Genomic DNA, 25,820 nt, shown 5'->3' with positions numbered 1-25,820 from the left:
AACTGCCGAGTTTGGTGTCAATTGGTGCCTAATAATGGATGCACGAACTTTACTTTGGAGATGGACTCTCTAATTTTTATAAATATGCTAAAAAAAGACTATCAACAACTACAAAATGAAGAGGATAGTTGATGTAACTTCAAAGAGTTGCAACATACTAATGTCAAGTTCACCCACTACTTTAGCGAGGCCAATTATGTGGCGGATTACTTAGCAAAGCATGCAAGTAATGATAATGAAGCTTCTCTATATCTCTCTGCTATGCAACTTCCAAGAGAAGTTATAGGATTTTACCAATTGGATAATGGGCAGATGCCAAGCTTAAGATCAAGGTTCAACAAGGCCAACTTTTTTGTTAGCTAAATCACATTACCGATTCGCCGGATATAGTTATTTTTGCCCACCACTACTCTGTTTTTTGTAGGATAAAGTTTTTATCCTATTGTTGTATTTTTGAAGGTAAGGTCTAGTCTTCCTCTTGTACACTTTTTCCAGTTAATACAACTCCCCAAACATCTAGGAAATTTTATTTAAAAAAAGTGTAGTTTCTACTATTTTTTATTTATATCTAGTATTTGATGTAGGTTTAGATGGGATGTTTATGGTGCTTTTAGTAATCATTCTTTTCATAATTTCAATTAAATCTAACAAGCAGAGTTTGTTAATTTTTTTTATGAGGACAAAAGTATTTAAAGTACCAAGACCGCTCAAAAAAGGATCAAAGAGTGCTATTTAAACTTACCACTTCAAAGGGGCCATTTTTATCATTGTGATCAATTGGTTGGAAAATAAATTATTCCTGGATAATAATTTCAGAATTAATTATCTAGGGATTATTATCCCATACTTCCGTATGGATTAAAAAAAATATAATCTCAGGATCCGGATTAGTTATGCCGCAATTTTATCCCAACTAAACGTGAGATAAACTCATCTCAAATTTAATCCCGGGATTATTGTCCCGTATTCCTTGTACCAAACGAGCCTTAAGGGATCATTTGGTTGGATAACAAGTTATACTATGATGAATTATCTCAAGATTAGTTATCCTGCCCTCCCATGGAGATAAAGTAACACTACAATCCCGGGATAACTAATGCAGGGATTAGTTATGCCATGATTTGATACCAATCAAATGTGGGATAAACTCATCTCAAATTTAATCCCGGAATTAATTATTCTTTATGTCCAGTACCAAATGAGCCCTTAGCCTATTATTTACCCCGAATCCGAGAACCCATGGAGCTTGGTGCGGTCCGAAATCGGGCCGTAATGTCGAATTTGGTATCTAAAACATCACAAAACCCTCGTCTTCAACTTGCAGCCTTACCTTCATAGTATTCACCTTGGAGCTACAGGCAACTGTTAATATCAGCCAGAAAAGCGATACTCTAAGAAAAATGGTGAGCAAAAGGCAGAAATTAGCTCGAAAGCGATACAAGGAAGAACACCCGGAACTATTCCCCAAGCCAGAACCAACTCCACCCAAAGACCCGAACAAGAAAAAGAAGAAAAATAGCAATTTTAAGAAGAGAAAAGGAGAATCCAAAGATGTTAGAGATCCTAATAAGAAGCGTTTATTACATACAAAGCACCCTTTTAGAGTCGCTGGAATGAAGCCTGGCGAAAGCTGTTTTATTTGTAAAGAACACGACCATATTGCCAAGGATTGTCCTAGGAAAGCTGAATGGGAAAAGAATAAGGTATGCTTTTTTCCTTGGGCTAAATTTTTAGTTTCTTTATTTTTCTGTAAATCTGTGTTGCAGTCTCTTTGAGCTTAATATTCCATAATTTGCTATTTTTACTAACCAAAAAAGAAAATATACACTCCATATCATTTGCAAGATATTATTCATTCTTTACAACTCCGTGCCCAATCCCAGTGTCCACAGCCACTGATTCCACCAACTTTTGTGCCCAATGAGATATTGACAAATGACTTAGGAAATGATTTTCTTAGGTAAAACGTTTTAACCGAGTCTGCCAAAAACATTCAAGTCATACCAGAGATGGCCAAATTGGATTGAAGCTATTTAGTCTTTTAATTTTACGTTCACTGCACAATGTTAATGTTTTGCTACATTAGAAGCATATTATTGCTCTCATACTGATTGATGCTTCTTTGTTTGATATGCGTTTATGAAGATATGTTTGCTTTGTCGTCGGCGCGGTCACAGCCTGAAGAATTGCCCCAACAAAGATGATGAAAAGGTGGATAAAAAGTTATGTTACAATTGTGGGGAAACAAGTCATTCGTTGTCTAACTGCCCCTATCCGCTTCAAGATGGTATATTGCCTTTGAACTTATCAAATATCTCGTTTCTTCATTTTGTGTACAATGTATTTTCTGTTACTCTTTTTTATTTGGGCATGCATAGCGTTTTTTCATGTTTCCAGCTTTTTCTTGCCCTTCTCATTTTATTTTCATTAGTGGCCCTTTATTTTCCATGTACTCTATGTAATATGTATTAACTTAGTAATGCAAAGTATGGAAGTGTTTAAGCCTCAAATAGTTTAACGCTAAAGTACTAAATAAGACGCTTAACCAACTGGCGGGGTCATGGATAGTTGGTGAACTGGATATTGCTGTCTTGAACAGTGGTTCTCCATGTATCTATACTTGCAAAGTCAGGAGCTGCCACAAATTGGGTTAATTCCGAACACTGTTGTCAAAGGCACGCTTAAGCCCTAAAGGCGAGGCTCAAACCATGTTGAGCGCTTCGCCTCGCTTTGTGGGCGCTTCAATGTCGCATCAAGGCTTTAAGGCATATTTTTCCTTGCCAATGAGTTTAAACCTGTAAAGGCAACACTAGAATCGATATTTTACTTTATCGTAAATTTTTTTTAATTTTTTTGTCCATATATTTGTTATTCATGCTTATAATTATTGATCTTGGACTACATATACATATTTTAGTTTTTCTCCAGTTGCACCTTTTTTCATTAAAGCCCACGCCTTAATTGCACTTTGCGCTTAAAGCCCTGACGGAACTTAGAGCTATTTTGCATTTTTCGCCTTTGATAACACTGATTCCGAGTTATAAAATAATTCTCATTCAGAATTCTCTGGCGGAGACAGGAAACGAAATGTATACAAGCAGTGAGTATAAGAGCTACACAAAAAAGGATACGCAAAATTCTTGCTATATGTCTGCTATTCCAAATTGAGTTGCCCTTGTGTTACAAGGGTCCATCAAAATCGACGAACAATAATATCACTTCTTTTAGAAAGTTTCTTCTTGTTTCTCTTATTAGTAATATCATGTTGTTTTCTTAATTATGCAGGAGGAACAAAGTTTGCCAATTGCTTTATTTGTAAAGAACAAGGTCACTTGAGTAAGAATTGCCCTAAAAGTACTCATGGTATATACCCAAAGGTACATATATTTGATTGGCTTCAGACACCATTTTCAATCACTTCACAACTACCTTCTGATGCTGGTTCAATACCCTTCGTGTTTATTTCTAGCCTAAAACAAGCTCATTTCTGAGAAGGAAACTTAAAAAATTAAGTCTTACAGGAGGTTAGAAGTTCAAGTTTTTGATGTCTTTTTTTGCAGGGTGGTTGTTGCAAAATTTGTGGCGGTGTTACACATTTGGCAAAAGATTGTCCTAATAAAACCGGCAAAGCTTCTGAAGGGGCCTTTGGTAGAGTTAAAGCTTGTACGTATTTTCGTGTATTATTCCATTGATTTGTTCTTCGAGACATCTACTTTGCCTTTGCATCTGGAAAAAAAAAAAATGCTACCTGCAGGCTGCAACTTTTGTATGCTATCATTTTACATACCATACAATCATTATACCTTTTTATATGCTTTGACTTCTTTACTTATATGCTATCACTGCACATATTTCACTCTCTAACTTCTTTGTTATTCAGCTTGGCTCATGTCCTATATACATAATCATTTTGGCCTCAACTGTTGTAGATTTAGCCAGGCTGCATATGAACTCTATGAACTGAACCACTCACTCTCTTCTTTTTTCTTTTTTTTGGTACAAGGCCTAGTCTTACTTGTTTAGTCTTTGATGGTATAATGACAGTGACAACTTCATCAGAAATTTTCTTGCTTTCCGTGTCTCTGTGGAACAATTTTGGTCACGGCACAGCCAAGCCAACTTCTTTGTAGCAGAAGATAACTAATCAAGCTACAGTTTGTTTGTTTTTCATGTTTGTTCCAAATAGTTGAATGCCTAATACTTCCTCCGTCCCAATTTATGTGACGTTGACTAGGTACGGAGTTTAAGAAAGAAAGAAAGATTTTTGAAACATGTGGTCTAAATATAGAAAGGTGTTATTCTTTTCGCGACTGACTAAAAAGGAAAGAGTTTCACATAAATTGAGACAGAGAGAGTAGGTCATATCGCAGTCAATCTAGTTCTGTTATAATATAATCGTGCACTCCAACAATTCCATGTCCATGAATTTGTGTCAAATGTGGCAATGAAGCAGTGCATTTAATTGGCTTGTGTGGGTGATTGTTATAGAAGAGATGTGTCATGACATAAGTGGCTGACATGTGAATAACTTTGGTGGATGCTTGTTTGCTCCTTAATTGATTCCAAAACATGATGTGATATATTTCTTTTTACTATATGCCATTAGTTTGGTGGCAGCAGATGCTGCTTGTTAGTGTTGGTTCAGTTTTAATTCTTACACTTTTGCACTTCCTTTTTGCGACTTTTCCTGTTTCTGGCAGTTCAATTTGAGGATCGGCCAAGAGGACAAGTTACCAAACTCAGCGGCGGGGATGATCTCGAAGATGACTTCATGGCAGAGGAAGTTCATGAAAATGGTGATGTTAAATTAAAGAAGAAAAAAGAACCTAAAGTTGTGAATTTTGTAGGATGAGTGAATCTCTGGTAGAAGTGGTGATTCTGTAACTGAAGTGCAATCTATTGAATATGTCTTGTCCGATAACTGCAATCCGTTTTAAATTTACATTTGGCAGTATTCTTTTCTCCTCTAGTTAATGAGGATCTTGGACATAAAATACGCCAGAAAATGAAACACTTAATGACAAATTGTTTGAGAGTTGCTGCTGGGAGCAGCTAATGCCTAACGGAGTCCTTTGAGTTTTGACGAAAAGGCATAGGACCATTTCAGTGATCAATCTACTCGCCATCAGTTCGTAGGTGAATTGCATTCTTCCCAGTTCTACTTCTATCCACCTGTTTCTTTCTCACAAATAGATGTTATGCTCATCTGCACTGCATAGTATATGTTATGAGAATCATTTTTGATGCCAAGAATTTCTGGTTGATAGCAGCATAACAGAGTAGATTCGTGCTTATCATTTTAACTTTGTGGATTTCCATCGGAAGGTACATTTCTTTAGGTCAATAAGGCCTTGTTGAAGTGGCAACATTGAGATGTCCTTGTATTTTATTACTTATTCCCTTATGTAGGTAATTTATAATTCTCTTATAGTAATGTCAGACTCTGATATTATTTCATTTGAGTCGTGTATATGCATTTTTCTTTCCACAAAAATGAATATATCTTGTCTTCGTTTCTAACTCACATAGTGGGGTCTGGAGAGGGTAGTGTGTATGCAGCCTTAACTCTACCTTATGGAGATAAAGAGGATGTTTCCAATAAACCTCCGCATAGAGAAGCATAAGCATCACATTAATAAAGAGAAACAAAAGCGCGACAGCGAGAAGCCATGTAAAAGCAACATAAATAACAATCAGATAGTCAGACCGAAATGAAAGAGACGATATGTAGTCATAGAAATCTAATACCAACAGAATACGAAAGTACGTGCTAATACTACCGGTACGACAAGGAGAACACTAAACTAACTACCCTACTATGTTACTACCCTACTCAAATCTAAAGCCATGAGGATACGTCTGCAGTATGAGCCATTCAAACCATTTGGAAGGGCAAAAAAGAAAAATAAAAGAAATAAGGTAGTGGAAGAAAAAAAAAGTCAACATGATAAAGTGCAAAATGTCCTAATGTAACAGGAATAACGACTGTCGTGCAAACTGCAACAGGCATGACCAAAGAGTGGTCGTGGACAAGGTGACTAAATTAATGAGCCTCAGAAAATAACTCTCAACCTCTTAATGTTGTCTTGTCCCTCTTTATTCTCCGTAATTCTCTCATGTTTTATAAACCAGCTCACGTATCCTTTCTTACGGATTCAAGGATCTCTATCCCCATTCCATTCAACTCTATTCTCTACCATTTTCTCCTTTATCCCCCCATCCCTTTTCTTTTTTTCCTATCCATTTTGCAGAGATCCTTACCTATCTCATTCCAGGACACCATGGTATAGTATCTTCCTTCTTTTCCCTTGTTTTGTGTTTCATTTCCTTTTCTCAGATCATTTTATGTTATTCATCATTTTCTGTATTATTCTTGTTCCATTTTTAACAAATTCGGATATTTTCAACTAAAATGGCATCCAATTGATCCGTGGAGCTGGTCCATAAGAAATTTCTCATCATATGGAAAACAAGCACTGAAACAGGAAAAATAATTGGTGCTTTGATGGAAGGGGTTGCCTTTACTTTGGCCTGGAAATGTGATCTTGGTTGGCATTTTTCAGGATTTCAAGTCAATGATACAGAAATTTCAACTCTATACAGAGGCGAATTCGGGATTTAAATTTAATGGGTTCAGCTTTTAAGATTTTTAGCATTGCATCGTAATATTTGTTGAAATTTTAGTAGGTTTTTACGTATAAAATTCATACTCCGTGTCGAAAGTCATGGTTCAGTTGAACCCGTAGTCGAAAGGCTACGTTCGCCCCTGGGTATGCATGCATGTCAGCATGTGTTTGTACTATGAACCTAATGCTGCATCTACTGGGGAAAAGGTGCTGGATCTGCTCATCTTGGTTGGTTGCATGCATCTGTCAATAGTTGTGTAAACAATTCATTGTCTGTGAAACTGATTTTCTTTAGGATTTATCAGTTAATTATTATTCTGATGAGGAGGACCCGTGTGGTTTTTTGCTGTAATGACTTTTCATTATCTGTGTTTTCATTTTGTTTTTCTCTAATTCATGACTTAAATATATGGGCAGGCGAATGCTGTTTCTGGAATGGCAGTACAAGATGAATGTAAGCTAAAATTCTTGGAATTAAAAGCAAAGAGAAACTACAGGTTCATTATTTTCAAGATTGATGGCCAGGAAGTGGTGGTAGAGAAGCTTGGCAGCCCTGAAGAAAGCTATGAAGATTTCTCTAACTCTCTGCCTGCCGATGAATGTCGCTATGCTGTCTTTGATTTGGACTTCATAACTAATGAAAATTGCCAGAAAAGCAAGATTTTCTTCATTGCTTGGTATCCTTTTCATCCTTTTTTTTGTCTTCATTCCTCTCCAGCAAATTCAACTTTGGTAATTACTAGTTGAATTTAAGTTATATATACTGACAGATTATAGTTTTATTACATTGTCATTCAATTTACCAGCTAATACCTATAGGGGTCGTTTGGTTTTAAGACAAGTTATACTGGTATTATTTTTTATTGATTGTACTATTTCATCCTCTGGTAGGTGTAATTTATCCCACTATTATTTTTAATCCGTTATCCCAGGATTAGAACCAAATAAGAGATAGGTGATACTAAATATTTATTCTAGGATTATTTTTGCTTATCTAACGACTTGATAGTGTATAATTGCCACTTTATTTCAGATTATCATATTACTATGAAGAGATACCTGTTGTAATAGGTAAACTTCACCTGAGGGCGTAAAAATGCAACAAACTATCGATGCATGAAACTTAACTCTTCTTAGTTTACTCAGTGGCGAAACTATATTATCCCTTCGTCGAAAAACTACACTGTGTATATAGATAAAATATTAGGTTTTAGAGGTATATAACATATATTGAACACCTTTTGTCATGGAATTTTTTTACTTTCTTCAAGTTTGAACACCGTTGGGGAAGTTCCTGATTCTGCACTGAGTTTACTTGCGCCTAAGGCTTGGGTTTCAGATAGATAGCATCGAATAGCGTTGTTCTAATTACTTTGTCATGAATTTTAGGTCACCTGAAACATCAAGGGTGAGGATGAAGATGGTGTACGCGAGCTCAAAGGATAGATTCAAGAGAGAACTGGACGGAATTCAAGTTGAGTTGCAAGCAACAGATCCTAGTGAAATGAGCTTTGACATTGTAAAAGCACGAGCCTATTGAGTCTCATTACCTTAACATTTCCAGCCTTAATCCACCAGCATCTTTGCCTGTGTTCATATTATACACTGATCTGTGTATCTGTTGATGTAATATTATGTGCCTTACTCTGTAGTCTGAATGCTGCAACAACATAGCAGCATTCCGTTTCAGTTCCATCTTCCTTTGCCTTAGCATCTCCGACTCTTAAATAGACAAAAATCATATATCAATTGGTGGCTTTTTTCTAATTGTTGCTCTTAAATAAAACATCTGATTGTGCTCTTTTTGCGTGTCAACTTTAGTGATGACAACTTCTTATGGATAACTTGTTTAAGATATGCATACAACATTTACTAAAACAACTTATAGACTGAAATGCATCTGAATATACTAAAACACGTTTTAGTTTAACTAATCCCATTGCATTTTCTTTTTACCAACACCATTTACTAGCTGTCATAAAAGTTTTGCAGAACGTATGCAACTGTATTTGATTTTTCTCCTCTTCAAAGTCTTCCTCACCACACGAACCTTCTTGGAAAACCTTGACGAGTTTAACTTCTATACACTAACGGTTTCAGTCAGGTCTAACTGTAAGTAACTCTACTGTAAGTAACTCTTTAGTAGAAAAATCTTACACTGTATGCATATAGCTTAAATCCTAACTAGATACCATTGTGTTCCCACTGAACGTCGCCACTGAACTGCAAATTATATTAATATCTAAAAAAGGAAAAGGCTGTAGCTGAATTGTCTTCTCCTACACATATACTCTCCCAACACCAGGATTTATCGTTCGTGCTCCTTCATTGTGTTAGATGATTAATACAAAAAACTCTTATTAACAAAATATACCCTGTAAGCTATGAGTAAGAAAACCTAAACTCTTCACTGTTGTTTGCTTTCTTTCTTCCAGTATTGTTGTTCCCACGATTCAACTTGTTTTATTGAATTTTCTTTTCTATCAAGAATACAGTGAAGACCTGCAGGACCAAAGGGAGGTGGCATGGTGCACGGTATTGCATCCGAGGGGCCTTCAACGAGAGATTCTAACATGAACTTCCTTGTCACTCCTTCAGCTGCGCATGCCATTGCTTCTGAACAAAGCTCTACTGCATTTCGTGGTACAATAGGCTTGTATTTCAAGAGCTTTGCGTACTCGCTTAATAGATGGAACATGTAGTCATACACATAATCCATTTTGAGCTGTTCTTGAATGAAATTGCTTGCTGCCTTACCAATGTCCTGTGCCTATTTTATTCACCAAAGTCATCATTAAACATGATAAAACATGGTCGCAGGAAAATTATCACTGATTCAGCTTGATATTCTATTAAGAGCATAAATATGAGAATTTGCAGTAGAAATTAATTTACGTGTCATTAATGCATGTGTGTCAATATGTATTCCTGACATCTAAAAGTATGGTCATTTCGTTTTTAACTGAACCTGAGAAAACTTAAGTTACGAATACTTTCCTCATTCTTCAAGCATAATTTGGGTGTTGAGAATACAGACAACACTAAAATGGTCTGATGCATCAATCGATTCTAGTGACTAATTTAGAGAAGAACACTAATAAGATGGTGAAGACATGATTTTATAGCATCGAAATTTTCAGGTGAATTGGCAGTCAAACTTGAAAATAGAGCTGGGGTCAGATGATAGATTACCTCTTGTTGGTGAGTATTGCCCCAGTCAACAGCATGCTTGATAGATCGGCATTTGTCATTGTCTTTTACGGGCCAGTAATGTTTCAGCGGCATCAAACCTCTGGTGTAGAAATCGTAGTAGTGGGGTTCTACAAGTAACGTAACAGAATCACAGGCCAGAATGTATTTTTCACTCACGGACCATGCAGATCCTTCTATATAAATCTTGTATCTGACATATTGCACGGTGAAGAAAGAGAAAAATAGGAAAACATTTAGGACGATATAAATAACAAAAATGGATATGTTCACCAAAAAATAAAGCCATAACAGTAAGAAAAGCAAATTTGTTTACGTACCTGTGGATGCACTGACTAGCTAAGTCTGATTGCTTGTAACCTTGCTTCTGTTCTTGAATCCAATCCTACATATATTTCCAGATCCATCACTTAAATTTCTTTTACATTCTACCTTTCCTACAGTTATTTCCAGATTCATCACTGTAATTAACATCACAGAATCTGATAGCCCCAGATTCCTGAACTGCAGTGAAGCTGACAAAAATGTTCCACATACATTCACCGCGCCATTTAGATTAATATGGAGAAGTACCCCAAAGATACTTTTATAAATTTGCAGTTGTAACACTTCAATTCCCTTTTTTTTGGAGGGAGGTGGGGAGGGGGGAAGAAGAGAGTTTCCTTTTACCCGCTTTCTTTTTGCTAGTGGTAGAATATAGGGTAACGGGGTCTTGAAAAGCTGTATTTCTTGACAAAAGAATATGAATGTTGCACAACTTGATACCTGAGCATATACGCGTGCATTCCAGTCCTGCTTTTCTGAAACATTGCACTTGAGCAGAGCCATCCTGGTTTCAGCAACAACAGGATTGCCCTTCCAATAGGCATACCGTTCCCTGTCGGTCCATTTCACCTTCTCATTCCCTTTTCTTAAATCCTTCGACAAAGTTTCCCAAGGCTTTATATTAATCTCTGGCCTACACAATGTTTTTGAAACAAAAAAAAAAGTTTCACTAAAACTGTTAAGATTATTATATCAATATGGATGCAAAAAAGAGTTTGTACCATCCCCAGAATGACCAATCTGGAAAAACAATATCCAAACTGGTATTGTTCCCACAGTATCGGAACAGAGGTGGAGGAGGAGGCGCATTAGGGCGTCGGTAGAATTCAGTATGAATGACTGGCCAGTCGACACAGTCGAACATCAGGTCCAAATCAGGAACTTTACCAGGGTACCTACGTAACATTTGTAAAATACCCCACAATGTGAATTGGTCTCTGCTTTGAAATGACTTCCTATATGTCTCAACATATGCTCTTCCTTTCACTATCACCAACCGAAAATTTGCCGTCCTTCTGGCTCGCATCACCATTTCTTCGGTGATTCCTGTTTCTCTCCAAGGCCATAAGTCATCGTAGATCCAGCGGAAGTAATCTGGACAGGTAGATGGAGGAGTTAATGAAGTGGCTTGGTTTTGATCCGTGAATTTTGACGGGTAGTAAGAAGCTGGGCAAGTCCTTGTGAGGTTTCCAAGTGTACAATTTAGTTGGACTTCCAGTTTCTTTTGGGGCGGCTTTGAGACTGCTGGTGTTGCATCAGTGTGATTGTGAAATGTTGCGAGTTCCAGTTTCTTTTGGGGCTCTTTTGAGTTAGCTGTGGTTGTATCAGTGGGATTGTGGCATGCTATGGGGGTTAATATTGACTTTCCTGGAGAATATCCTGCAATGGTCTGTAAATTTGGAAGAACAAAACCAATAAGCCTAATAATTTGGAACGATTAGAAGATTACAAAAACGCAACGATTTAGTTTAGGACATTAATCAAGTCTGACAACGGGTTTTCCATTCAAGAAGAAGATGAATTGGTTCATACTGCAGACAACAAGAAGATATGAATACTGAGCGATATTGATAGACGGTGTCTTCGACATACATGCATGGTCGTTGGTGCTTTATACAACAAAGGGTGTACCTATAATCACAATGGTGAAAGAACAAGATGATCAAGAGTAGGCGAAGTTGTTTCATATTGGCACATAATCCCCAGTTTTCGTTACTATAGCAGTTTCCTAATGTAGCATACTAAGTAAATCTGATTCAATCCTGTTCCGGTCTAGCATCAATTACCAGAAATACTATGACTTGACAGAAGTTAAAATTACTTTAAAAACTAAAGATTACTTTACTATCCATCCTAAGGAGAAAAAAGAACAACGAATACAGAAAACCATAAAAATTAACAAAGATGTAAGAATTGAGGACCCCAAAAGAAAATGACCATCACCCATAATGAGTCACCCAATACAGAAAAAAAACTGGAATAAAATATCGTAAAAATAGCACAGGCTAACCAGTTTTCAGACTGGTCATTCAAAAATAGTCAGCGTTTGCAAAATCATTGAAAAATAGCCACAATTTTGCTGCAACACGGAAAGTTGCAACATAATATACTGGAGATTGGAGCACCCATATATGAACTTCCAGCATATTATGCTGGACCAGTATATTATACTGGAACTCCAGTATATTATGCTGGAGTATTTTCCGGATTTTGAACGGTATTTTCGTTCATATCTATCTTTACATGAAAAATGGCTAAATTTTGATTACTTTTGAAACTGTGGCTATTTTTGAATGATCACTATTTTTGAATTTCTCACCAAAATATCTGGACTAGGATTTTCCTTCTGTTATTCTGCCAATCTTTTTCCGGGTTTGCAGTTGTTTTGGACCAACTACTGTATTCATGGACTTGGAAAAATTTTCAAACAGTACCATTGAAACTGTATTACATCACTTTATCCAATATTAAAGAAATTAAAATACATCCAGAATTACATATCAAAAACTTTTTCAGCTCAAATGTACAGTTTCTAAGAAAGGAAGTTAAAATAAAATATACTAAAATATAAAGTAAGTGAATAAACAAATTTTGGATTCCTCCTCTAAAATATGGAAATTTTATTTAATGACTTTCTTATAATTTTAAAGCCAATACAACAGACACCATCAGAAGTAAACGAGAGATAACAAGTAGTAATAATGTGAAATTTTTTATCAATATAAATACTTTCATACATAAATTAATGAATAGACATTCCATTACATCTGGTAAAATTAATACTAGGTTATAAGTAGAGGCGGAAATTGATCCCTAATTATACATAAAATATCTAATTTTAATTTTACGCAAAGACTATGGGTTCATGCCCCATGTGGCCTATAAATCCGCCCCTGGACTTGTAAGCCTTGTCAACTTTTCTTATTAGGAGGAAACAGTTCATAATCCAACCACACATGTTTCATTAGATTATAAACTATAGATGGTTTGCTTGCTTGATATTACAAACGCTGTGGTCCAATCTCTAAGTTAAATTGGAATTAGACGTGGTATATAGTCAAAATGCACCAACTGGGCTGTGATCTAGGGTTCCTGTAAAAATTCGTCACTTGCAAATCCTAGTATGGAAATGTCCATACTGTTTCGCACTCGGTATTGATACCTGTATTGAGAATCAACTAATTTGAATGCGCACGCAAGAGGTTTTTTGAAGGAAAAACATTCCCTATTAGAATTGAGCTCGAAATAGATCTGGTTAGGTTACGCTAGGTCCAACTTCTAGATATTGGTCAGTGAGATCTCAATTTCAAATAAATAATTAGTTGAAATTCACCTAACATTGCTGATTTTTTTTTTTTTAAAAAAAGGACGAAAAAGTGAAGGGGAAGAAGAGGAAATTGAAGTAGAACTCAGTGCATTTTGTAGAGCGTCGGCAACAGAACACGGAATTCCTTGCACCAATTAACGCCACGTACCCTTGTACAAGTGACACCTAAGCGTCCTTGTCACAGGAAAATTGTTTCACTGTCTCTGCCTCATATGAATTATGACGTTGCATGAATTACTCCATTAAAGATTTAAATCGCTAAATGACAGCGTAAAAGATGGGTAAAATGCAAGCTGTAATACTATCCCGCCGCTAATTTATTTTTATTTTTATTTTCCGACTGTCCCGCCGCTAATTTATTTTTATTTTTATTTTCCGACTGTCCCGCCGCTTATTCGCCAAACAGTTTTTATTGCAGCTTCAATAATGTCCCGCCGCTTTTCGGGTCGGACTCGAAATATAAAGGTCAAAAGTATCTCATTGCTATTTGCTGGTATTAAGTGAACACTCCTATTTGATTACAGTTAAAATATTTTTTAAAATATATAAAATCATACTTAAGAAAAACTATTAACTCCATAATAGTAATGATTGACATTGACACTATTAAGTCAAAATATTACTCAAGCTAATATTAATGTAATAACTTTGGCAGTATCAAGCTAATACAGTAAAAAACAAAAAAGAGAAGAGAATTGTTTTTCCCGTCGGGGTTCGTTATTCGTTGAGGAGATAAATGAGGTATACGGTTAAATATAGTTAAAAGAATTTATACAAAGCTGATCCATGTCAAAAAGCAAGGAGACAATAACTTTCCAAATTAAGAGTAAAAATAATGAAACTTACAATTTCAAAGGAAGAGTGCAGCAATCGCATGGAGACGATAACGCCGATGAAGAGTAGAATAGAGATGAAGATTGTTACTGAAGATCTCACCGTTGTCTTGGACGCCATTAATGAACAGCTAGCAGATAATTTCTGTGAAATGTCTACGAAGCCCTAACTTTCCTTCTTTCTCAGCTCAACTGCAGTAAAGCTTAACACTTGTCAACATAAAGATGCAAGTTGTTGCATGCACCGCTATACACTTGTCCACCTAAATATGGAAATATCTAGCTGCCAAAATTTTCTTCAGTATTAATTATCAAAAACACAAACTTCACCTTTTTCCAACTTTGAAAGCAAACCACAAGACTTTATTAGTGTATACCAACCTAAAACGGCATTTGAATTTTTGGTTACAAGGCTAGGTGAAGTACAAATATAGCACGCGAACCCCACCCCTATTGGCCAGCTGAAAGAGAGAGAGTGGCTGCAGATGGAGAAATGTATTGACTTTTCTTAAATGGTGTAGTGACTAGTCGGTGATACTTAAAAACGAAGTTCCTGTTTTAATAAATAAATATTTGGGTTGAATTATAAGGGAATTTTGAAGGGGAAGAGGATGAGGCTAGCACCTAAAGCGTGAGCTCAGATGAAGAAAGTGGAAAGTGGAAATTTTATGGACAATATGGAAGAATAATGTGAAGTAGCAAGATTTTTCTCTTGTCTGCCGCTCTTTCTGCACTAATATGCTGCAAATTCAGGTGATTCTTAAAAAAAGAAAGTGGAAGTTGAAAAAGACCCCGAGAGGACCTGCGCAAAAAGTTAAAATTGTTGGACAATATGGAGGATTAATGTGAAGTAGAAGGTGGGGGTGGCAAGAATATCCTGATGCCAGTTGGGGCTCTTTCTGAACTAATTATATGCTGCTAATTCAGGGGAGGCTCGTTCTTTATTTGTCAGTATATAATTAGTAAGCAGCATGGGGTGTGAAATAGTAGTGTCTGAGAATGAGTGTCATTTATGAAGCAAAAAATGAGAATGAGGAGCAATTTCTGGAATTTCTGGTACCAATTACATCTAGCAAAGGTGGCAAAATGTCAATGGAACGTATGTTTGAAGTCGGTCGTTGCTTTTCTTGAATCATTTGAATAAGGTGCGTGGGGTCAACTAACATGTGAATTAGTCATGGCGAGAGTGAGTTTGACCTAAGGGTGTCTAACGGGTGGGCCGGGCCGGGTTGTGTAGGTAAAAATTGAAACTGTCCGGATTTCGAATCGGGACGGTTATGGGTTAGGAATTATCGGACTTAACGGGTTCGGATTTATCCGGATAAAAAATGAACCGCAAGGGTTACGGGTACAAGGGGTCGGGCCGGGTTTTTTTTTTTGTTGGTATTTTGTATAAATATGGTAATTTATATTAATATAAAGAATACATGAAGATGGAAAAAAAATTGCACTTATAAATTACAAGTGCTACATTTATTTCAAAATTCAAACTTACAAATTGAAAGGTTTACATTTAACAATAAGTAAATTAACGAAAAAAGAATAAATTCAAAGGTTTTGCATTGCCTTAGACTTTAAAACCTTAAAAAAAATAAAAAAATCTAGCCTTTAAACCGGTCCGATACGGTCTGAACCGAGCCGATTAACCGATTCTACAGGGATTTTGGTTGATCGGGTTTGACCGATCCGGTTAACCGGATGAATTAAAGTGAACGGACCAACCCCCTAACTTCGGTAACCCAGCCCATCCGGCCCCCTAAGTACCGGACCGGATCAGGCCGGGTTTCAACCGGTCTGGGCCGGGCCGGCCCTGGGTCAACCCGGCCCGTTTGACACCTCTAGTTTGACGCTTTCTTCTCTCTTGTCGTTGCCTAACCTACGTACTGTTTATAAATGCGGTACTATTTCCTAATATTAGCTATTCTATCATTAATTATCGAAGAAAATAAAAAATCTACTTAGTTTAGGGCTCTTCACTAGTCTTACCAGTGAGAATCCTTCTTCGTGCCCTCCTTCCATTCACTTTTACTTATTTAAGATTTTAAAAATAGATTTTTAATTTTATTTGTCACTTTTAACCTAACAAGAGAAACAATTTCTTTTTTCCTATTATACTCACAATATTAATTAGTTATTTTAAATTATTTTCTCAAATCCATTAAAAATATGTATCAATTAACATGAGTATCATGATAGATTATGTACTTTATTTATTATTTCTTAAGGGATGCGTAAAGTCCATAGTCGACAAGTAAAAGTAAACGTAGGGAGTAAATATGTTACAGTTCCGTATGTTGTGTTATTGCAAATTTTTTAGCATTATAAAATTTCAACGCGCAAGATGAGTAGGGGCAGAGCGACAGAGCTAGATGAAATTCCAGTGGAGCTTTGGAAGAACGCGGGTCGAGTAGGTTTGGAGTGTCTCACTAGGTTGTTTAATGTCATTTTTAAGATAAACAGGATGCCCGAGGAATGGAGGTGGAGTACGATAGTTCCGTTGTACAAGAACAAAGGTGATATCCAAAATTGCAGCAATTATATGGTATAAAGTTTTTGAGCCACACTATGAAGATTTGAAAGAGGGTGGTGGAAGCCAGGATGAGAAGGAGCGTGTCTATTCCCGAGAACTAGTCCGGATTCATGCCGGGGCGCTCGACTATGGAAGCTATTCATCTGGTGAGGAGATTAGTGGAGCAGTATAGGGAGAGGAAAAAAAACTTGCACGTGGTGTTTATCGACCTTGAAAAAATGTACGATAAAGTGTTGAGGGAAGTTTTGTGGAGGTGTCTGGAGGTTAGCGGTGTTCCGGTAGCGTACACTAGGGTGATTAAGGATATGTACGATAGTGCTAAGACTCGGGTGAGGACTGTGGGAAGGGACTCGGAGCACTTTCCAGTTGTGATGAAGCTGCACCAGGGATCGACTCTTAGCCCGTTTTTATTTTCTTTGACGATGGACGTGTTGAACCGGCACATACAGGGGGAAGTGCCATGGTGCATGCTATTTGCCAATGATATAGTGTTTATCGAAGAGCCGCGAACTGGGGTCAACGCAAGGTTGGAGATTTGGAGGCAGACCTTGGAGGCTAAAGGTTTCAAGTTGAGCAGGACTAAGACAGAATACTTAGAGTGTAAATTCAGTGACGGGACTCATGAGTCACACGTGGATGTGAAGCTTGATACTCAAGTTATCCCCAAGAAAGGTAGTTTCAAGTATCTCGGGTCTACTATCCAGGGTAATGGGAAGATTGACGAGGATGTCGTACATCGTATTGGAGAGAGATGGATGAAATGGAGGCTTGCGTCCAGCGCTTGATGTGATAAGAATGTTCCACCAAGACTTAAAGGTAATTTTTACAAAGTGGTGGTTCGACCAACTATGCTATATGGGGAGGAGTGTTGGCCAATTAAGAACTCACACATGCAGAAGATGAAAGTAGCAGAAATAATGATGTTGAGATGGATGAGTGGGTATACCGGGAGAGATAAGATTAGGAATGAAGCTATTCAGGATAAAGTGGGAGTGGCCTCTGTGGATGACAAGATGCGGGAGTCGAGGTTGAGATGGTTCGAACACGTAAAGAGGAGAAGTATTGATGCTCCTGTCAGGAGGTGTGAGAGGCTGACTATGGCGGGTTTGAGAAGAGGTCGAGGTAGGCCAAAGATGTATTGGGGAGATGTGATTAGGCATGATATGGCGCAGCTTCAGCTTACTGAGGACATGACCTTTGATAGGAAGGTATGGAGGTCGAGGATTAGGGTAGAAGGGTAGTAGGTATTTGTAAGTTTCTCCTTTTCTTACTAGTTTCTTTAGTAGCACTCAGGTTTTTGTACATGCTTAAGTAGATCATTACTTTATCATATGATTTAGTTCGCTCCTAATATTGTATTTCTTGTTGTTAGTGTTTAGTACTACTATTTTTCCTCCTCCCACCCCCACCCTTTTTTTTCTTCTTCTTATTCTTCTTCTTCTTCTTCTCTTCTTGTCTTCTTCCTCTTCTTCTCCTTCTTTTTCTTCTTCTTCTCACTCTTTCTAAGCTGAGTGTCTATTGGAAACAGTTTATCTGCCTCCACTAGGTAGGAGTAAGGTCTGCGTACGCACTACCCTTTCCAAACCCCACTTGTAGGAGTATACTGGATTTGTTGTTGTTGTAGCAATATAAAATTGGGGGTTTAAGAATTCTATAGGGAACATTTCCCCGCAGTTTACTGAAATGTAATCGTTAAGCTACTTCGTAAATACCGTAGTATATTTGCTATTTTGGGGCCTATTCTGTTGTATGTTTTTCATTGATATCAATACTCAAATACATCCTCTAGACCAAATATTCGGAGTTTTCTCAAACTAAAATTATTCTAAGATTTTGACATTGTGTATCTCTAAGCACCGTTGAATGTAGATATTCTCATTGCAAGTTGCAGGATATTAGGCCTGAAAACTCGAGCAACCATTCTCCTATGTGTCAATTACTAGCGCATCCAAGACCCTATCTCCCAACTCAGCTGAAGAGGCCTAGCTAGCCTAATGCGAGAAGTGCTAATTCGGTTCATTCAAGAATGTCACTGCCTTGGAATCTATATATTTATATAAAGGAGGGCCAAAGAGTGCTGACATGGCGCATCTCTTTGGCCAGCATTTATACTTTTCTTTTTTCCTGAATTTTTAGCCGTTTTACAATTTTTTCCATTTATGTGCTCTTTTAACAATAAAGAAGACGGATACAGCCGATTACGAAAGAGCGCCACACTCGTAACACTCCGACATATAATGATTAATTAATACAAGACAGAGATTAATCATACCATTAAGACATATACATTCTCATCTCCTTTCCTGATTTTCTCTATATTTGTTTCAATTCACCACCACTTTTCATACTTAAAAAGTTCATGCTTATGCTCCGCTATCACATTTAGTTGAAACACAAATCAACGAATTCCTTTTTATTCGATCTATGTTCCTTTTTGAAAGAACTGTTTTGTATCATTTCCTTACTTTACACGTAAAACATTTTCGCCTATGACTAATTGGCTATGTAGTTTATCTTTTGTTCTTGTGTATTTTGTTATTGTTGTCTTTTTTTTTTTTTTGCTTATTTCCTTATGACTTTTTTCCTTTTTTATTTTTGTTGAAAAAATTTATTACTCCATATTTTCTATTGCAGGACAAGATATTCAAAGTCACCAAATCACATGGAATTATTGTGTTCACTCTTTGCCAATTATAACGGTGGCTATCTTCCGGCCTCATTTATCTTGGGTAAAAAACCATTAATTTTCACATCCAAACTCTTTGTTTTATCTTATTTTTGGAAAAATTTACTGTCATATGGATTAGCTGCCACTAACTTCTTTTTTTATTTGTGGGTTTCAATAATGTGGAATAAAGTGATGATTTTTTTTAATATGGAATGTTAGAAAATGAGATGTCAATAAATACAGCGTCAACAAGATTAGTAAGGCAATTTCAAAAAAGGGGAAAAGCTAATTGATGAAAGAAAAGATAAAATACAGGGAATCAGATGTAATGAACTAGTATGGATTATAGTAACTGAGACAAAAATAGAAGGGAGAAAGCTTTATTGATCAAGGAAGCACTGTTTGTCAATAGAATTTTACACAGATCTAGCTAATTACAGTAGACCTAGATAGATACTCCATGGAAATGACCTGAGAATTAAGAAGAGAAAAGGAGGTTAGGATCCAGAGAGAAGAGAGAGAGAAATGAGAGAGAAAAGAGAAGGAGTTTGTTAGGAAGTAATGGAATTACCGAAAATTGATTGATGCTTCCCTCTTCCAAATATAATTTATTGTTTGTTAATGTTGGTTGGGTTACTACAAGTGGGCCATCGACTTTCTTATTAATTTGGCCCAATGTGTCTTTATTTATACTGGCCCAAAGATGTAGCCTATAGAAGCTTCTACACCCCATTATAGCAATACCCTATCTCCACTTTCCTAATTCCACCTTCAAACGTTACAATCCCTTCCCCTTCAAAGAATGACCTTGTCCTCAAGGTCTTTGCAGAGCCACGAACTCTAGAAATCTGCCTTTAATGTAACCCCAATCTTCCCATGTGGCTTCTTCTTCACTCAAATTAGTCCAGTGAACCAAGACTTTCACACGAACCCCATTATCCACTTTAGTCATTTTTCGCTGCAAGGTAGCCATAGGCTGAATCAAGACTCGACCTGCATCGTCACAAATCAGAGGTTCTGGCTGAGAATCGATAGCTGGTCCAACCCTTTTCTTCAACTGCGAGATGTGGAAGACTGGATGTAGCTACGAATCTGCTGGCAACTCCAAACGGTAAGCCACTGAACCCACTCTTTGTAAGACTTTATAAGGCCCATAATAGCGAGCACATAACTTCACATTCCTACGTGCAGCGATAGAAGCCTGTCGATAAGGTTGTAATTTGAGATAAACCAAATCTCCAACCTCAAGGGCTCTCTCAGTTCTGAGTCTATCTGCATAAAACTTCATTCTTGACTGAGCTTGAGTTAGATTGTCTTTGAGTATCTGTAATAAATGTTGTCTCTATGCTAAGAATACTCTAGCTGGATATCGACCAATGCTTGGCAAGGAGCCTAATGGTAACTGAGTCGGGGGATAACCATATAGGGCTTGAAAAGAAGTAGTTTTAAGGGAGCTATGGTAGTTGGTGTTGTACTACCATTCTGCCAAATGGAGCCATTTAACCCATTCCTTAGGATTGTTGAAAACCATATCCCTCAAATAGGTCTCCATACATCTGTTGAGACTATCAGTCTGACCATCTGATTGAGGATGGTAAGCTGAACTCATATTAAGCTTAGAACCCAAGGTCTTGAATAGATGCTGCCAGAAGTGGCTAGTGAAAATGGTATCTCTATCAGATACAATAGTCTTAGGAAGCCCATGTAGTCTATAGATCTCTCTATGAAATAGTTCTGCTATATCTTGAGCTGTGAATGGATGCTTAAGAGGTAGGAAATGCCCATACTTGGTTAATCTGTCAACTACCACCAAGACTGCATTTTTATGACCTGACTGAGGTAACCCTTCTACAAAATCTAGGGAAATGTCTTCCCAAGCTTGGTTGGGTATGGATAAGGGCTGTAGTAATCCTGGAGGGTGAACATGTTCTGACTTCACCCTTTGACACACATCACACTCACTAACCCATTCACATACTTCTGTCTTCATGTTAGGCCAGTAGAATATAGATTGCACTCTTCTATAGGTCCCTTGTTGCCCTGAATGACCACCTAAAGGTGACTGATGTAGTGCTTCCAGTATCTTATGCCTTAACTCAATACTCTTCCCAATATAGATCTTTTGTTTATACCTGATAATTCCCTGATGTAAAGAATAGTCTACATTACTGTCAGAGGCAATGGCCAATTCCCTCAACAGTTGTAAGGACACAGGGTCAGATTCATAGCTTAGACTCGCTTCCTGTAACCAAGTAGCTTGAGTTGTAGACATAGCCAGTAAGGGTACTTTCTTCATCTTGTCTTCTTGAAAGAGCATCAGCTACTGTGTTTTTTGTTCCCTTCTTATATTGTACTTCATAGTCTAACCCCATCAACTTGGTTTGACTTTTCTGTTACAATGCTGTAGTTACTTTTTGTTCCAAGAGATATTTCAAACTCTGATAATCTGTCTTGACAATAAAGTGTCCACCTTGGAGATAATGTCTCCATTTGTCTACTGCAGCTAACACTGCCATATATTCCTTCTCATATGTAGAGAAACCCCTGTTTTTGGGAGCTAAAGCCTTACTGAAATAGGCTATAGGTTTACTCTCTTGCATCAACACAGCTCCCATGCCAGTAGAGCAAGAATCTGTCTCCATAATGAATGGCTTGGTGAAGTCAGCTAAAGCCAATACTGGTCTGATGCCATGGCTTCTTTCAATTGCTGAAAAGCCACTTCTGCTTCTGCATTCCATTGGAATGAGTTCTTCTTCAATAGATTAGTCAGTGGTCTACTAATGATACCATAAGATTTGACAAACCTCCTGTAGTAACCAGTAAGCCCTAGGAAACCCCTAAGAGCTTTGACATTCTTGGGAACATGCCAGGACACCATGGCTTCAATCTTAGAAGGGTCAGTTGATACTCCCTTCCCAGATATTATGTGCCCTAAGTATTCCACCTTATCTTGTCCAAAAGAACATTTGGATAGCTTGGCATACAACTGCTCTTTCTGCAATACTTCCATTACTTTTCTGAGATGTAATGCATAAGTTACAACAGAAGAACTATAAACTAAAATATCATAAAAAAATACTAGCACAAATTTCCTCAAGTAAGGCTTGAAAACATGGTTCATAAGACTTTGGAAGGTCGCAGGTGCATTAGTCAAGCCAAAGGGCATGACCTTGAACTCATAATGCCCTAAATGAGTTCTAAATGCAGTTTTGAAAATATCACACTTCTCCATTCTTATTTGATGGTAGCCAGCCCTAAGGTCAATTTTAGAGTAGATACAAGATCCTTTAAGCTCATCCATTAGATCATCTACTAAGGGGATAGGAAACTTATCCTTAACAATCATTTTGTTAAGTTCCCTATAGTCAATTCAAAATCTCCAACTCCCATCCTTCTTTTTGACAAGGAGAACTGGGGATGAGAATGGTGAATGACTTGGCTGTATGATTCCATTAGTGAGCATTTCATCAACTTGCTTTTCTATTTCATTTTTCTGGAAATAGTTGTACCTGTATGGTCTGATGCTAACTGGCTTTGCATCAGGTTTCAATGGAATGAAATGGTCATGCTCCCTGCTTGGTGGTAATGTCTTGGGTTCTGCAAATACTCCTGGAAACTCCTCCAATACAGATTTGATCTCTGCAGGTATGGTTGTAGCCTCCTTCATTTCTGTAACTGTTATTGTAAATAAATGTGCCCATATCACTTGCCCTTTCTTCAAAAGTTGTTTAACCCCAGAGGCTGTCATAGCTTGCAGTTTCCCTTTTTCAGAGAACCCTTTCGGATCCACCCTTTTTCCCTTGACACTAACATGTAGCCTGTACTTAATAAAATCAAAGAGTACTTGGTTGTGTCTTCTTATCCAATCTCCACCTAACACCATATCACAACCACTCACATCCAACAATCTGAGTTTATGTTCAAACTCAATGCCATGTATCTTCCACTTAAACTGAGGACATGAATAGTAGCTCATCAAATGACTCCTATTAGCAGCTGTTACTCTCATAGGAGCATTCTCTTGGATTGCACATCCTAGTTGTTTGGCAGTGCTACTAGCAACAAAACTATGAGTACTACCACTGTCAACTAGTATAATCAGTCCTTGCTTCCCATACATCCCCTTCAACTTGATAGTGTTAGAAGTAATAGTGCCAGATAATGCATTTAAACTGATTGCTTCATCAATTACTTCTTCAGGAACCTCTAGTGCTCTCTCTATTTCCTCCACTCTAGGTTCTTCTTCTACTTCTTCTTGTTCAGTTGTCCATATAATGCATTCAATTATCTATCCTTACATTTGTGACCGGGAAAGTACTTTTTCCCACACCTGTAGCATTCTCCCTTAGCTTTTCTAGCTTCAAACAATTTATTCCTTGAGATGACAGAGTTAGTATTGCCTTCCTTTGGGATAAAATTAGAAGCTCTACTCCCTGAAGTACCATGAGTCATACTATACTGACAAGTGCCCCTTCCCACACTTCCTTTATTCTTTCTGCTTACTGCTTCTAGTAACTCTTCTTTGTGTCTAGCTTTCTCAACTGCCTAGCTTAAAGAAAAAGGGTCCAACATCTTAACTGTGTGTCGAATTTCTTCTTTAAGCCCTTCAATGAAGAACCCTAGAAAGAAATCCTTAGGAATGGTAGGGTGCTTAATCAATACCCAAGTCTTAAGGTCTTCAAATTTTTCTAGGTATTCTGTCACACTCCCCACTTGTTCAATTCTTTTAAATTTGCCTAGCAAGTTAAGATTACTATTGTCTGAATCATTGAATCTTTTGCAGATTTCCTCCACAAAGTCGGGCCATCTCACCACACCTATACTAATTTGGTATGAAAAGTACCATGACTCAGCCTTTCCATTTAAATGAATAACAACAGTTTCAAGTTTATGCTGAGGATCAGAGATGTGATTATAATGGAAGTACCTTTCACATTTCCTCAACCACGACCTGGGATCACCATCTTCAAAGTATGGACAGTCTACCTTTGAAGCAAAGCTGCTCGAGTGGTATCTCCCCATAGGCTGCTCGTGAGGCTCCACCATTCTTGCCCTACTTCCAGAACCTTCCACCTGAAGATTTCCTGAAGGCGCACTTCCCAGAATTCCATCTTTACTAACGAAGATTTTATCCATCATTATGTCAAACTTGTGATGTAAATCATCCATTTTTGAGTCATTGGAGTCCAGCTTTTTATTCGTCTCTGACATGTAATTCTGTAATTGATTCTCCAATTTCTTTATGTTTTCTTCTGTAGCTTTAGCCCTAGTTTCTGGTATTGTCATGGTGCCAGGACTTGCTCTGATACCAAATCTGTAATGAACTAGCATGGATTATAGTAATTGAAACAAAAATAGAAGGAAGAAAGCTTTATATCAAAGAAGCACTGTTTGTCAATGGAATTTTATATAGATCTAGCTAATTACAGTAGACCTAGCTAGATACTCCATGGAAATGACCTGAGAATTAAGAAGAGAAAAGGAGGTTAGGATCGAGAGAGAAGAGAGAGAAATGAGAGACAAAAGAGAAGGAGTTTGTTAGGAAGTAACAGAATTACCGGAAATTGATTGATGCTTCCCTCTTCCAACTGTGTATTTATTGTTTGTTAATGTTGGTTGGGCTGCTACAAATGGGCCAACGACTTTCTTATTAATTTGGCCCAATGTGTCTTCACTTATACTGGCTCAAAGATGTAGCCTATAGAAGCTTCTACACCCTATTATAACAATACCTTATCTCCACTTTCCTAATTCCGCCTTCAAACGTTACATCAGAATTGCATCCAAAACGTATGGCTATCTTTTGTAATTTCAGGTTTTGCTGAATACGTGGTGGGTGAGGAGATAAACAAAAGAGAACGAGGAAGAAGGTAAAAAGGGAGAATAAAGAAGAAGAAGAAAATTGGTCTTTTTTAATCTATTCTTTTGGGTATATAAAAATTATTACTTTTGTTTCTTTTTATTTTATTTAATGAGATATAGTAATTTTTTGCCTTTTCTTATTTACTTTGTGAATATAATGGTGGAATCAAATAAATTTGAAAAGTTTATATATAAAATTAAATTCAATATATTCAAAGAATTAGTCACATTTTTAGTAAATTAATTTTTTTTAGGTCATGATTTTGAATCATAAATCTTTCGGACTATCAACCCTCGTATTTAAAAGCCCCTATATTTATTCTTTGTTTATATTAGCAAAATAAATACTTTTATATTTTTGTAGGAGCGCGGCTTTTGTGACATTTAAAATCGGAGAAAGTTATAGTAGTGAAAATCTTAAATTTTTTATGATAATAAT

At 37.1% G+C, this 25,820-nt stretch overlaps 6 protein-coding genes across 11 annotated transcripts; 3 read left to right on the top strand and 3 right to left on the bottom strand.

The window, feature by feature from the left end:
* The first annotated feature begins 1,244 nt into the window (after window positions 1-1,244).
* On the top strand, window positions 1,245-4,921 carry LOC104240591 (uncharacterized protein C683.02c). The gene is made up of 5 exons (XM_009795453.2): window positions 1,245-1,703; window positions 2,146-2,287; window positions 3,286-3,377; window positions 3,561-3,663; window positions 4,701-4,921. The coding sequence occupies exons 1-5, from the start codon at window positions 1,401-1,403 to the stop codon at window positions 4,850-4,852; spliced, it is 792 nt and encodes a 263-aa protein (XP_009793755.1). The 5' UTR covers window positions 1,245-1,400; the 3' UTR covers window positions 4,853-4,921.
* A 1,180-nt stretch (window positions 4,922-6,101) lies between these two features.
* On the top strand, window positions 6,102-9,187 carry LOC104240592 (actin-depolymerizing factor 7-like). 2 transcript variants are annotated; one of them, XM_070171027.1, is made up of 4 exons: window positions 6,102-6,284; window positions 7,044-7,303; window positions 8,016-8,145; window positions 9,122-9,187. In XM_070171027.1, the coding sequence occupies exons 1-4, from the start codon at window positions 6,117-6,119 to the stop codon at window positions 9,122-9,124; spliced, it is 561 nt and encodes a 186-aa protein (XP_070027128.1). In that variant the 5' UTR covers window positions 6,102-6,116; the 3' UTR covers window positions 9,125-9,187. The 2 variants fall into 2 exon arrangements, with proteins under 2 accessions (XP_070027128.1, XP_009793756.2); XM_009795454.2 differs by lacking the exon at window positions 9,122-9,187 and having other exon boundaries at window positions 8,016-8,428.
* On the bottom strand, window positions 8,839-15,349 carry LOC104240593 (uncharacterized). 5 transcript variants are annotated; one of them, XM_009795456.2, is made up of 7 exons: window positions 14,652-15,349; window positions 14,335-14,513; window positions 10,883-11,550; window positions 10,602-10,794; window positions 10,157-10,221; window positions 9,819-10,029; window positions 8,839-9,396 (listed from the first exon to the last, which is right to left on the bottom strand). In XM_009795456.2, exons 2-7 carry the CDS (start codon window positions 14,440-14,442, stop codon window positions 9,034-9,036), a joined length of 1,608 nt encoding a protein of 535 aa, XP_009793758.1. In that variant the 5' UTR covers window positions 14,443-14,513; window positions 14,652-15,349; the 3' UTR covers window positions 8,839-9,033. The 5 variants fall into 5 exon arrangements, with proteins under 5 accessions (XP_009793758.1, XP_009793759.1, XP_009793760.1 ...); XM_009795457.2 differs by having other exon boundaries at window positions 14,335-14,604; window positions 14,703-15,349; XM_009795458.2 differs by having other exon boundaries at window positions 14,335-14,600; window positions 14,703-15,349.
* Window positions 15,350-17,741: 2,392 nt separating this feature from the next.
* Window positions 17,742-18,750, top strand: LOC138888056 (uncharacterized). Its single transcript, XM_070169855.1, has 2 exons — window positions 17,742-18,059; window positions 18,721-18,750. Exons 1-2 carry the CDS (start codon window positions 17,742-17,744, stop codon window positions 18,748-18,750), a joined length of 348 nt encoding a protein of 115 aa, XP_070025956.1.
* A 3,434-nt stretch (window positions 18,751-22,184) lies between these two features.
* Window positions 22,185-22,865, bottom strand: LOC138888055 (uncharacterized mitochondrial protein AtMg00860-like). Its single transcript, XM_070169854.1, has one exon. It carries the CDS (start codon window positions 22,863-22,865, stop codon window positions 22,185-22,187), a length of 681 nt encoding a protein of 226 aa, XP_070025955.1.
* Window positions 22,866-22,889: 24 nt separating this feature from the next.
* Window positions 22,890-24,805, bottom strand: LOC138888054 (uncharacterized). Its single transcript, XM_070169853.1, has 3 exons — window positions 24,182-24,805; window positions 23,906-24,064; window positions 22,890-23,807 (listed from the first exon to the last, which is right to left on the bottom strand). The coding sequence occupies exons 1-3, from the start codon at window positions 24,803-24,805 to the stop codon at window positions 22,890-22,892; spliced, it is 1,701 nt and encodes a 566-aa protein (XP_070025954.1).
* Window positions 24,806-25,820: the final 1,015 nt, after the last annotated feature.

The sequence above is a fragment of the Nicotiana sylvestris genome, chromosome 3, assembly GCF_000393655.2.
Source record: "Nicotiana sylvestris chromosome 3, ASM39365v2, whole genome shotgun sequence".
In the NCBI taxonomy this organism is placed as follows: domain Eukaryota; kingdom Viridiplantae; phylum Streptophyta; class Magnoliopsida; order Solanales; family Solanaceae; genus Nicotiana; species Nicotiana sylvestris.
Note: the sequence above shows the minus strand (reverse complement) of the source record. Positions and strands in the feature narration are given on the sequence as shown.

Excerpts from the sequence above, each read along its gene's own strand:
- LOC104240591 (XM_009795453.2), top strand. The coding sequence starts at position 1,401 with ATGGTGAGCAAAAGGCAGAAATTAGCTCGAAAGCGATACAAGGAAGAA. Across the intron at positions 2,288-3,285 it reads CCCCTATCCGCTTCAAGATG|GAGGAACAAAGTTTGCCAAT; the intron begins GTATATTGCCTT and ends TTAATTATGCAG. Across the intron at positions 3,664-4,700 it reads CTTTGGTAGAGTTAAAGCTT|TTCAATTTGAGGATCGGCCA; the intron begins GTACGTATTTTC and ends TGTTTCTGGCAG.
- LOC104240592 (XM_009795454.2), top strand. The coding sequence starts at position 6,117 with ATGTTTTATAAACCAGCTCACGTATCCTTTCTTACGGATTCAAGGATC. Across the intron at positions 6,285-7,043 it reads TCTCATTCCAGGACACCATG|GCGAATGCTGTTTCTGGAAT; the intron begins GTATAGTATCTT and ends ATATATGGGCAG. Across the intron at positions 7,304-8,015 it reads AAGATTTTCTTCATTGCTTG|GTCACCTGAAACATCAAGGG; the intron begins GTATCCTTTTCA and ends CATGAATTTTAG.
- LOC104240593 (XM_009795455.2), bottom strand. The coding sequence starts at position 14,442 with ATGGCGTCCAAGACAACGGTGAGATCTTCAGTAACAATCTTCATCTCT. Across the intron at positions 11,551-14,334 it reads TGCACTCTTCCTTTGAAATT|ACCATTGCAGGATATTCTCC; the intron begins GTAAGTTTCATT and ends CCAAATTTACAG. Across the intron at positions 10,795-10,882 it reads GATTGGTCATTCTGGGGATG|GCCAGAGATTAATATAAAGC; the intron begins GTACAAACTCTT and ends AACATTGTGTAG.
- LOC138888056 (XM_070169855.1), top strand. The coding sequence starts at position 17,742 with ATGCAGAAGATGAAAGTAGCAGAAATAATGATGTTGAGATGGATGAGT. Across the intron at positions 18,060-18,720 it reads ACATGACCTTTGATAGGAAG|ATATTCTCATTGCAAGTTGC; the intron begins GTATGGAGGTCG and ends CGTTGAATGTAG.
- LOC138888055 (XM_070169854.1), bottom strand. The coding sequence starts at position 22,865 with ATGATTGTTAAGGATAAGTTTCCTATCCCCTTAGTAGATGATCTAATG.
- LOC138888054 (XM_070169853.1), bottom strand. The coding sequence starts at position 24,805 with ATGACAATACCAGAAACTAGGGCTAAAGCTACAGAAGAAAACATAAAG. Across the intron at positions 24,065-24,181 it reads TTGAAGACCTTAAGACTTGG|GCAGTTGAGAAAGCTAGACA; the intron begins GTATTGATTAAG and ends TCTTTAAGCTAG. Across the intron at positions 23,808-23,905 it reads AGGAAGGCAATACTAACTCT|ATAATTGAATGCATTATATG; the intron begins GTCATCTCAAGG and ends ATGTAAGGATAG.